The sequence below is a fragment of the Centruroides vittatus genome, unplaced genomic scaffold, assembly GCF_030686945.1.
Source record: "Centruroides vittatus isolate TY-2023 unplaced genomic scaffold, ASM3068694v2 contig_936, whole genome shotgun sequence".
In the NCBI taxonomy this organism is placed as follows: domain Eukaryota; kingdom Metazoa; phylum Arthropoda; class Arachnida; order Scorpiones; family Buthidae; genus Centruroides; species Centruroides vittatus.
Genome location: NW_027122621.1, coordinates 108301 through 121816, shown reverse-complemented (window position 1 = coordinate 121816; position 13516 = coordinate 108301). Strand labels below are relative to the sequence as shown.

The window sequence follows — 13516 nt, the reverse complement described above, 5'->3', positions numbered from 1 at the left end:
GTAGATCCTTGAGTGGAATACCACTCTTGAGTCCTTCTCGGTCTTGTAAATTTCCTGTCTTCTCAGTGAATCTCTTGTTTTCTAGTTGCCCTCTCTTTACCTCCCTACCTTAGCCTAGAAAACTTCTCTTCTCTCTAGTCTGATTTTTGGCTCTTATTCTCCTTTCCTTTACTCCTGCTACTAACCTATGCACCCCGTTCGAGAGCAATTTTTTTTTTTTTTACACCTTCTCTCTCTGCCGTCCAGTCACAAAGTGAGTCTCTTTCTCCCTTCAAAACCCTCGGGGTCTTACTCTTCTATTGTTCTCATTGTTTATTTCTTTGAAACGGTAATCCCACCCAAAGGGTACTGTACAAGGAGTGGAAGAGAAAATTCTAGAAGATAGATAAGACAAAGAAACAAAGGAATTGCTAAAACTAACTTATATTACATATAAAAATATATACAAATACGCAAACAATATGGCCAACGGCCACACTTGGATACCTCCAGCCATAACTTCTTCCACACTCTGTTCATGCATTTATCAGTCAATTCTTGCCAAGCGAAGTCAATATTGCCATGGCATTCATGGTGTTATATTTTTTCCAAAATTGCACCAAACAAACATAGATTTGAGGGACGTACAGTGTTACAGCAAATTGCCACCTTTTGCTGATTGGTTCATGTTCGTAAATAATTGTATTATATACAAATCAATGAAATTCTGCGATAATTTGAATCAGCATAAATTTTGAATGTTTTTTTAGGCTTTGAGAAGACTACATTATAACGAATCAGCATTAATCGAGGCAGCATTAAGTAGAGTCGTACTGTATATACATAAACATATCTGAACATAGAAAAGTACAGGCAGCTAAGAATTTTCAGTTCTGTATTTGGGTATGTTTATATACTTAAATACTTGTCATTATACAACATTTAGCTTGCATGTATGAATAATGACTAGACTATATAAGATTTGTCCAAACACATTCTTCACTTAATGTATTTCTCAGAATATATCTCTGTTGTTAAGTGGCACATACCTGTATATTTCAAAATTAGATTGTTTAAAGCTCTAAAATTTTATTTCATTATGCTTTTTTAAAAGTACAACCCAAAGTTAGATTTGAAATTTTACAAAACTAGAACTAATATTAAAAATAATTTTTAAGAAAGGAAGGTAATAGTTATGATTCTTTATATCTCATTCTTCAATTTTTTTTACGTTAATTATCTCTATTAAATATAATAATAATTAAATTTTTATGATATGATTTAATACTGAATCAGTTTTATTTAAATGATATTTTGTTGAATGAAATTCATGAAAATTTTTATAATACTTAAAAACAATTTTTTATATAAAATTATAAATATCTTTAATTATTTTCATTTTTTATTTTAGAAAACAACTTATTGTTAGATGATTTGTTTTTATTAAAATTACTTATTTACAGTTCAGATCCGTGTTATTCCATTAAATGAAAAATTACTACCAAAAAATACTGATGTTCGTATTAAAATTAAGGTAAAGTATATTTTTGATTTAACTGAGATGAAATTAATTCAATATTTATTTATTTTATTTTCTTGAAATATCTTAAATTTATAACATTGTAATAAATAACAACATAAAATAATCAAGATTCATATTTATTATCTATCAAAAGCCTTATGTACACTTAATTTTATCAATTTATAAATCAATTTTATCAATATAGAATTAAATGCAAATGTTAAATAGGGTTTAACATGAATGTTTGCAACAAATCGAGAATAGTAAAAGAGATCAAATGAAGAATTAGTTTGTATAAACATTATTTCTTCAATCGAATTTAAGAAAGTACATGCATCTAAAACACAACCAAGACTGTACACTTTTATAATCATTGATTGGAGGAAGAACCAAGTAATATACTTGCAGTTTTTAGAAATTTTTATATTATATCATGAATATTAAGAGGAAGGTTTAATCCATCAAAATATAATCTTTTTATTCCAGCATTTATGCTTAATATTTTCGTTTTTGCCTACAATCAGTTTTCATTAAAAAAATTCAATTTCACTCATGATGTATATTCCTTAAAATTGGCTGTTCACTTCTGAGAGTTAATTATTACATTGATTATATTTATTATTCTGTACATAATTGAGAGAAAATCTAATTTGAAATGTTTGCACAATATTACTGAAAGTATTCTTATTTATGTAGAAGAAATTGGGGGTTTGATCTCTACTCCAAGAATAACGTTTTCTAAATATCAATTATATAATAAACTTCCCAAAGCTTGATACATAGATACAAAACCAAACAATTGCCATAATTAATCACGGCTAATTAATCATTAATAATAGCATATTTACAGCCTGATTACAGCAATCATTTGGTTGAGTAAATGTTAATTATTAATTAAAATTGAAGTATATTATGTAATTAGCAAAATTATTAAAGCACACAAATCTGTTTTAGTAATGTATTCTTTAAATTTATAATTTAACTTCAATTAAGAATCTGAAAGTTTGATTGTAATTCAGTATAAAAATGCATATTTTTTAATTACATACATAGAAATCATTTTTATGTATATATATAAAGTAAGCTTTTTCACTATCTAATAAAAATGCTTTATTACTTTTATCTTATTTATTAATAAAGTGTAATTTTAATATATTTAAATTTATTAAATCAAGTCATGTTTATCCTTAAATCTATTTGTTAGTGGTTTATATTTCGAGAAATTTCTGTCTTGTTTTTGTTTGTGTCTTAATTCTTTAACCATTTCGATATGTAACCAGTTCAAACACTGTTATTTTCCAAGAATTATCACATCCAGAGTCTCCGAAATTACTAGCCAACCAACAACTTTATTTTATCCACTGGGTAAAAAAGTTGTTGATTGGCTATTGGTGACATATTGATATTTGAAAAATGGAATAGATGCAGACAGAAAAATTAATTCTTTAAATTATTACTAATGTAGATCAGTATAAAACTAGATTAATTTTATATTTATGTTTATATTATATTAATTTTATATGGTGTACATATATAATGAAAATATTTCTTATATTCATTTTACAGAATCCTCAAAATGTTAGTGTATATGAAAACACTTATTCAGAACCATGGAAGATACATTCTGTGCATTTTCCAACAATAAATTTTAAATTTCCACCTTATTCTTTGCTAGGAGAATGGGCAGTTGAAGCTTTTTATGGATATAACGTAAGTCAAATATGAACTAAATTCTTTGTAATGAATATTATAGCCTACATTTTTACATATAAAAGTTAATATTGTATTATGCATTACATGTATAATTATAAAAGTTATACAGATGGTTCCAAAACAACAATAAGAATAGCATTGTATGCATTGAAGCTATTTAGGCTGCAGGACTGTCTGTGGAAACAATAGTCTTTATTGCATAGCTGTTTGCAATTCTTATGGTTTTTCAACATATACAAGACATGATGACAGATAAATGTTAATATATACTGACTCTCGGTGCTCTGCAGGCAATAAACAGCTACAGGAAAATTGACAATATAACTCTGAACAATATATACTACCTACTTCAATGCCTCAAACACACGGGAAACGCTATAACCTTTTATTGGCTGCCTGGCCATATAGGAATTCAAGGAAACAAAATGTTGACAAACTCACAAAACAAACAAACTTTAACTAGGCAAAAACATTCTGACCATATCATGAAAATTTATGGAGCCATATAAACGAATACATGTTTGACAAATGGCAAGAGAAACGAGACAAACAGATAAATAACAAACTACATGCTATAAAACCAGACTTAATAAAATGGACAGCTAACCAATGGAAAAACTAGAAAGAAGAAATTGTACTTGCTTGACAGGACTGATCACACACAACTCACACAGATATCTAATAACAAAGGATATCAAATTAACATGTCCAATGTGTCATATCCTGCTTATGGTCTGACACATACTATTAATTTGTCCTCAATATAAAACTGCCTGAGAAGATTATCTCCAACAATGACTATTTCCAGATGGCAATAAAGTTCTTATAAAGTTCTTTGCATGTTACTAGAAGACAATGAACAAATTCAATCTATTATGTCATATTTTGAAGCAGTAAATCTATATTTTGAGCTCTAAAACAGTATATTCAATAGAAAGATTTATGGATTTTTAAAACATCCAAAAAGGTATTCAAATATTTAAATGTCTAGCTAGACCCGTTACTTTTTGTCCTACTTAGCCCAAGTATCAAACAACCCAAATTCAACAAACTATAAAAGTTTTACTTCAGAAATGTTATAAATTTTTTAGATTTAAAATTTCCAAACTAAATTCTGTTAGGTTTATTTTTGATTTATTAATAAACTTACACTTCATATTTGAGTTATTCCAATGTTTTATATAAAAGCAAATAAAAATGTCTATGAGAGAAAATTTTGAAATTCTGTTTTATTGAGATATGATTAAAATTATTTGCAAACAATTGAAACGTTTGTATTTATGCTTAATTATATTAATTAGGTTGCAATTTGAAAAAATTGTATACTTATAAATTCCCACTGTCATCCATCTGTTGCTGTCTGTCTGTCTGTTCTTCTTTAATCTGAAGAACGAAGTTAGATAGATAAAATTCAAAACCAGATATGAAAAGCTTATTTGCAGGAAGCCCCAATTAACCATATATGAACTTTTGGTTTTCATCAGAATTCATGTTATTTCAATTCCAAAATTTTCCCTGAAAGGTATTAGATAGATGATTGGCACAACGCTATTGTTAAAGGAAAAGTATGATGCACAGGGGCAAGCCACTCTTAATTTAAGGTGGAGAGCATATAAATTTAAAATATTAAGAATTTAAGGAAGCTCAGCATTGTGATGATGTTACAATAAATAATTGCTTGTATTTATTACAAACTATTTCATAAGAACAAAATAAAATAAAATTTTTTCATAGGAAGTAGTTTGATTTTATTTTTTATTTTTTTAAATTTTATTTTAAATCTGGAAATAACCAATATTATTACATATTAATGAAAAACATTTAAAATACTATATATAATTTTTTATATACTATATGCTTTTGGAGTGTGTTCCATCAGGATTTTTTCAAGTGAAAAAATTATCAAATTTTTCACATTAAACCACCTTAAATTCTTAATTACTGTAGTTCTCAAAATTGAACACACACAAACAATATTTAGACACTGAACATTTCCAGAAACCCACATTTTTAGCAAATGAATTCAATTCAATTCCAACAGCTGGAGCATTCTCTTCAGCTAAATTTTTCTAAAAGACAACTTATTTTTTTATCTAATAACCACTTCCATACTCTAGGAAATCATCTATGTCAGTGATTCCCAAACTTTTTCGATCCACCATTCCCTTTGTTCCATAAAGTTATACCCAATGCCCCCTAACCCATTTTCTCTTGTGTGAGAAAGGATTAGAAATATTCTTAGGAAAACTTTTCTATGAATCTCACACTTTGTGCCCTTACCGTACATTGTTCTCAACATCTGGAAACCATTAAACTCAATGTTTCCTCTTATCAGTTTAACAGAGGAAAGGGAACGGCTGTCAGTGACCCCAACTTTTGCCATTGGTCACTGTTCAGTACCCTGCCTCCAGCGCCTCCTAGATTTACTCACCGCCCACAAGGGGGCATTATCACCCACTTTGAGAAATGCTGATTTATGTCTTTAAAATTGGCTACTTCACAATTTTTCTAAGCTGGTAATAGACTATTAAATAATTTCACTAAAACCTTTAAACTATACCAGCAAAAATAATTTAATTTAAATACCTTACAACAAACATTGATTTAACATTATTTAACACCTGGATGTGAATTTCGACGTATACTTGTTCTAATGTTTATAGTTCCTACAATTGGAAAATATTTAAATTTCAATGTTGCATTCTAATTATAACAACCTGACACAGGCAGATCAAAAACATTTGTCATAATGTATTTAAATTAAATTATTTTTGCTGGTATAGTAAAGGTTTTAATGGAGTTATTTAATTGGCTACTTCATTTTTTTACTTTGTTTATGGATCTCTATCTTCTCAGCCATTGAAATATTTTCTTTTTCTGTAATATCTATCACTTTGTTTTTTTTTTCAGTCTACCTCTAAACTTATATATCCTTGCAGCTAAAGTTGTTCTTTTTCTTATATCCTTCTGATGTTTTTTGATCCTCTTCTTGAAGTTTCATCTTATTGTCCTTACATATACCTTCTCTCCTCTCCATCTTTCTCAGAGGAATCTTATTACAGACCATCAGTTTTCCTTCATTTATAGAATCTACTTTTCCTTTCTCATTTCTAAAAATATCTAACACTATCTTATTATGGACAAACATCAATTTTTTATTGAACATTCTTTCTAGTTTCCTTTAAAAGCCTTTTCTAAAATGTCTATTGCATGAAATTCTATTGAATGTCTATTGCAGAAATTACTCTGGACAAGCTCTATCTTTTTTTCCTCTCTCTCTCACATCTTCTGGTTTATTAAGAATATCATTAAACATACAGTCTCACATCCTCTTGCAAGTGGTGGTAGCTAATCTATCACATTATCCAAATCTTGCTGCTCACTTGTCGATGTACACTCCTTCATTAACACACACTACACTGTTCTCTTGTATCTTTATGGGTACCAAGAATTTATGGGAATATAGACTTGTACATATCCTTATCCTTCCTAAAGATTTTTATCACATATTTATTCTTGGAAAATTAAAAATTAAAACCTTGTATTCACTAGTAATTATTGCTTTAAAACATCATTAAAAAGTAAAAGTAATAATAAGAAAAGAGTTTAATTTTTGTTTTTACAACTTGTTGGGCTGCAATTTGAAAACATTGTATACCTATAAATTTCTACTGTCATCTGTCTGTTGTTTGTCTGTCTGTCCTTCCTTAATCTCCAGAATAGAGGTAGGTAGATGAAAGACAAGACCAGATAAGGGAAGCTTAAGGGCAGGAAGCCCTGATTAACTATATATGAACTTCTGATGCAAACTAGAAGTCATGTCATTTTAATTTAAAAATTTCCCTTGAAAAGAGCTAGCTAGATGACTGGCACAATGCAATTTCTAAAGGAAAAGTATGATGTACAGGGGCAAGACACTACTAATTTGAAAGTGGAAAACATATATTTTAAATGAAATAAATTAAAAATTGCAGCCTGGCATTGTGATGATGTCAGAATAAATATTTGCTCATTACTTATGTTTTAATTTTGAATATAAATTAATTTAAATAAGAAAATTTATTTTAAAAAATAATACAGTAGCTCCTTATTGTTATTTGACCTTATTATCTTACTCATTCAGATATATCATACTTTTTAGATCTTCCAAATATAAAAGTTATTTAGCTGATAATTTTTAAAAAATCAGTTGCCATTGAATTTCTACTAGCAAAGAAATATTACCTTATTCCAATCATTGGCATTGAAACTACCATTGTAAGAAATATAAAATCCACAAAAAAGCAAATCACTTGAAAATCAAGAATAGATAAAGCATCAGTTATATCACACCTTCTGATATATCACTTATTTAGTTTGTCTGCTGACATGCACAATATAATGAAAGACTTTTGTATTTTCAATATTCATATATACAGTCAAATCTTGTTCATATGTTTTTCAAGGAAACTAAGAGAAATATTATGTAAGTGAATGTACTATACAAATGAAACTCATTTTGAATTGCCTTCAGAAAGAATATGGTCATCAGAAAAGTACAGCACAGCACAAATTAATACTGTACAAATTAATTTGTATACAAGTATTAATTTGTGCTGTAACAAAAATGTTTCAATTTACCATATAATACATTTGAACAACAAATAAAATAAAAGGTAAACTCAGTATGAAATTAAGTCATGTACTTTTAAAAAATTGGTCAAGTTTTATTTGTTTCTTGGTTTTTTGAAGACTTGTCATTGACATCAGTTGTCTCCTTCTGCCAAAACTACATCATAAGAAAGATGAAGAGTCATTCTAAAGATTAGTTCACACTTATAGTGGATAGTGAAAATGAATGAGAAACTGGAAAGTGATTTTTACTTGATTGGCAAAATTGATTCACACTATAAGATGTAAATTTGTAACATGTTGGACTGGCTAAGTGATTTTCTAAATTCAATAGAAATGGCATCACATGTTATGTATTATCTGCTTTCCTTTTTGCATTTACTAGTGATTTACGATCAGTGTGGACTAACCTAAGTGAATACATAATTTGCTTTTTCACTTTTTTTAATAAGAACTTTAAATTTTTCCATTTTAAAGTGAATAATGTATAGATGAGGAAAAAGTACTACAGAGTATCAATAATTATGACATATAAGCACTATTGCCAATGTGCTGGTAATTACCTGAATTTTGATTATTTTCAACCTGGTGGGTATTTTTGGATTAAGTTTTGAGGTCTCAATACTTTGGCATTGTAGTAAAGTTAAATTCATTTCTTCAGTCATTTATACTCTCAACAAACATGTTGGTATAATAATCCATTCATTTAATGATTAGCTTTATTTAATGTTGTATGTTTAATATTGCAGGCAGCAATTATAAAGGTTACAATATATCTGAGCTCAAAAGAAACCTAATTAAAAATTATTTCTTTATGGATTCATACATTGTAATCTTTATAATCCATAAAGGAATAAATAATTTTTAATCAGGTGGATTGATACCTGCTAATGTGTGGATAGGTGACATGTGACATACTTTGTCAGTAAATGAGAAGTGAGACAACACAGCTGAAACTGGGAGACTAAGCTGTGAGAGAAAGTCATACAATTTAAGGAATAGACAAAAATACATTATTCATAAACGATTTCCTACAGAAGAAAAGAATGGGTAAACATGGGTGTTTTTGCGTAATCTTTGAATGTGATGCAGTAATTTTTCTTATTTATATTGGTAACACTGCATATAAGTGTGAAATCATATGAATGAAAAATGTATAATTGAAGTATTTTATAATGGAGAACATTTTTTATGTATAATTATTAAAAAACAAACAACTGAGAAACATGTAAACAGAGTTTGACTGTAACATTTTTAAAATTTATATTTAAAGCTCAATAAAATTTAATAAAAACTAACTATTTGTTTTAGTTTCAGCAAAATACTTCTATAACATTTCAACTTGAAGAATATGGTAGGTGATTTAATTAAGTAAATCATTTTAGTATTTCTATCCTTTAATTACTGTAATTTTGTTTATAGTTTTGCCAACATTTACTGTGGAACTTGAAACACCAAATGTCATTTTACCTCAGCACAAAACTGTTGATATTGCTGTTAAAGCAGAGTAAGTACTTTAATGAAGTCTTATAAAAAAGTATCTGTTTATGATTCTTTTATTATGATTACTTTTATATGAATTTAAATATCTATTAATGTAAACTTTTATAACTATATATCTAAATTTTTTAAGTATTGTTAATGTTAAAAAGCTTTCCCTTTTTAACATTAATATTTTAGGTGATTGTAATTAAAGTATCCTTATTCTGTATTGTGTAGAGATAGTTTATATTTAGCAGTTGAAATGCAAGCACTAAAATCTGATATAGTAACATTTCAGGACATGTAAAAATCATTTTTATAAAAAAGTTAGTACCAAAACTTACTACTATGGCACCTTTGGCATTACAAGCAACAAAAAAGCAGTTTCCTGTGTATAAGTACACATGTTACAGACAAGTTCTGAATATAAAAGTGGCCAAAACTATTGAATGTAATTCTTATCACGTATTATGGCCATTATCTTGCCAGATTGCACATTTATTGTGAAGCTGTTTCATAAAAGCATCTGCAATGCTGCAGTTGCACTTTGAGAATTTTAATGCCAAATGATTGCTGGATTACATCAGGTTATAATAATGCTACTATTTAATAATTAAATGTTAAATAATTTGGCCTAGGTGTAGGCATTAGGCAGCATCTCTTGATAAATTTAATAGTTATAATTAAATTAATATTTAATTCTTAATTTAGTTTTTCTCAGTCAATGCCATAAGTAACCAGTATAGTTATATCTAAATTAATGGTTATGGAAGTGAAGATTGAATGGGAGGTCTGGATAATGTAACTGACAACACTTCCTCATCTCAAGTTGTATGTTAAAAAATCAAAAGAGACTTGTTGGTAACAATTTTTTTGGTTTTGATTTATCCCAGTTGTGTATTCAAAAGAAAGAAAAGTAAAAATAAAAATATATATACATTTACATTTATGTCACTTTCATGGCTGTGCTTACTTTATCTTCCAAGGCCCATAACCTGTTAAGATTGATTAACACAACTGCATGCAAGTATCATCAAAAACAAAGTATAGAATATATTAGAATAAAATTAGAATGTGAATACGCAGATACTCAGCAAAATTCCCATCTTATTGGTTTTTTTTACAGAACAAAGAAGAAAAAGCAACTGTTGTCAACAGAGGCAAGCACAAATTACTAACTTAAGTGCTCATTTGTTAACACCAACTTTTTTCACTAGTCTGAACAATTTTATGCAATAATGAGTTTTGATAAATGAGAGTAAACTATAAGATCAGGTGACTCATTTAGTTATAATTTTAAAAATTTCTAATTTATTAAATCATGTAATTAGTCCAAACATAATCTAGAGTTTTGAAAATCTTTGATAATTATTTTTTTATTGAATTTTTCTGTAAGAATAAAAATTATCATGATATATTTTTAAAAAGTTGATTTTTTGAAAATAACATAGTAAAACAAATAAAACATATTTTAAATTTATTCATTTATGTGTAAAATACAATTTAATTTTTTGAAAAGTCTATACACTCTTATAAAAAAAAAAGTAGTAAAATGTTAACACACACAACACTAAATCTTATTCAAGGAGTCCAGAAAAACTTTACTTTTAAAATGTTCTCAGGAGTATTCTTCCCATCTTCAGCATAAGGTTAGGCATATTAATATAGATGTGAAGTCATCATTTACTAGTTACCTTGAGTAAAATATTTTAATCTTTTACATTATAAATTGCCATTAAGTAAGCATATAATCATCTGGATTACATAATAATGAGACTTTCTGTATTCCTTTTCATCATTAAATGCAATTAAATAATTTAATTTTAACAGTCTTTTAAAATTAATTAATGTGTAGTCATTTTGATTAATATATATTGGAATTAGTGACAAATTGCATTACATTTAATTATTGTAAATCTATTTATTTTACAGTTTTGTCATTTTTAATGTAAATGTGCCATTTATACAATTTTTATTTAAATAAAACATTTTCTAATTTATTTGGATAAACAGAATTTTTATGCCAACAATAAATGTTTAAAAATCAGGTATTTTATATTATTTTAAATCATTATCACTACTGGTTTAAATGGCTGTTCAGCAATACATTATTGTAAGTTGTTATAAATATCTATGATATTGCACAGTGTGGGAATAAGTGTCTAAGAAAGTGTTGTTTCTCACCAGTGATGCTGTGGGGCCAGAAAGATCTGCCCACAGCATCACTGGATGGGATTTTATTAGAAATTTATTTGAGAACAGGAAGTTCTTATGATATTCCTTTCAATTTTTCCTGACACTAGCCTAATTAGTGTGTTAGGCATGCTATTTAGTATATTATTACTTTTCTGAGAGGGAGGGATCCTAGATCTGTGACAAGACTTTGGCTGATATTTGAATTTAAGAACAATGCCATGTTTTATGAAAAACAAAATTTAAGGAGAACAAAATAAAAACAAAATACAAATGTATAAAGAGATTCTAAGTCCTTATTTTAATGCAAAAGAGAGAGTTTACATCAATTCAAAATATACTACCTCGATTGAAGGTCTTTGGGAGTCTTGATGATCTTCATTCTTGATGGGTAAAAAGGCGGAAAAGTTCAGCAAATGTTGACTGGAGGAAGATGTGGAGCAACGGAGAGTGACTCAGGATAGTGCACTCAAAAAAAATGGCCAGGAACTCCTTGAATGGTGGGAAAATTGCCCTTTTTATGTGTGAGTCTCTTCCAATAAAAATTATGGATTTTTGTCAGCTGACAGGATGTACAGATGGATTAGATATACAGATGTTCGTTAAAGTTATAGATAAGCACTTATGAAAGGAAGTTCGATTTCCCTTTTTATCACAAAAGTGCCAAATGTGTTGTCAGTTGATGGGATCAAGATGTGAAAGATATATATATATATACATATTTTATTACTTTAATTTAATAAATATTTGAAAAGAAAAGAGTTCTTATAATATTCTCAAGGAAAAATTGGTTCAGATTAGAATTTTAATTTGGGCTGTTTTCTAGTTTGATTAATAAAACAAAAAATATTTTAACCCAGTTCCAATTCTTACAACAGAAAATTCATTCATTAAAGTGTGAAAATTTATACACTGAAGATAATTTTAATCTCATATTGGTTTAAAAAGATGCTGCTAATTGATTTTTTTAATTTTGTTTGATTTGTGAGAATTTTGAGTTTAATATATTCCAAATAATTTTTCTATGTAGTAAGATTCAGTTCTTGATGATAACTCTTAAAAATGTCGAAAATGTTTGAAATATTTTATTAAGTGTAGTTTTTCAAAAATTTAACACCAACAAATTGTCTCAATGTCTTCATAATTATTCATTATTCTGTTTATTTACTAGCAATAATTAAAATAATTCCATTGATTAAAATAAATTTCCTCTTAGATTTAAAAATTCATTTATGTAGGATGTATTGACATGTGCTATATGATATGATAATTGGATAATAAATATGCAATGAAGACATATGTTATAGATAATTACTATCACTTATAAATGAATAAGTTGAATCATAAGTTAAATAGTGCTATTTAAAAATCTTTTAACAACAATGAAATCATTTAGATTAAAAACAGATCAGTAAATTTCTTGATTTATTTCAGATATGTATATGGAAAAAAGGTTGATGGAAGTGCAATTTTCAAAATTAGCATTAAGAATGAGATGGGAATTATTGAAATTGGACTTACTAAAACAAAAGAAGTAAGTAGAAAATTGTGAAACATTATGAAAAGTAACTTTTAAATTATTTGTTTTAATCAAAAATTTGATCAAATAATTAAAAATATTTTTAAAAAATTGATTAGTTTTGTTTAATATAATGAGATTTAAATACTTAAAACAAAAAATTTAAGTTTTATTTAAGTTCTATCATAAACTCATTTTTTGAAACATTTCTGTCCCTATTATGTTTTTAGAATCCTAACTAAAAATATCTAAAAATTTTGGGCTATTCATTTTCAATTAATTCATAACAAATTCTCTTAATATATTTTTAAAGAGATTTCTAGATCATCATCTTAATCCATGATGAAGCAGTTTCCTATTTAAACATACAGTGGAAATTTGATTAGACTTGATAGGACAGGAGTTTGTTGGATAAATGAAATTTCAGATAATTCAGAAACTTGTGTTTTGTGTGCTTCAAGCACTATATTTGAAATTTCATAAACTATGAAAAGGTT

The 13516-nt window shown here is 27.3% G+C and overlaps 1 protein-coding gene across 1 annotated transcript in view; it reads left to right on the top strand.

The window, feature by feature from the left end:
- LOC136984876 (complement C3-like) overlaps positions 1–13516 on the top strand; it is a gene marked incomplete at its 3' end in the record, with an annotated part of 129500 nt that overhangs the window by 16547 nt on the left and 99437 nt on the right. Inside the window, 5 exon segments of the mRNA XM_067282017.1 lie at positions 1443–1513; positions 3068–3211; positions 9137–9179; positions 9248–9332; positions 12935–13034. Of these exon segments, the coding sequence (XP_067138118.1) occupies positions 1443–1513; positions 3068–3211; positions 9137–9179; positions 9248–9332; positions 12935–13034 (443 nt within the window).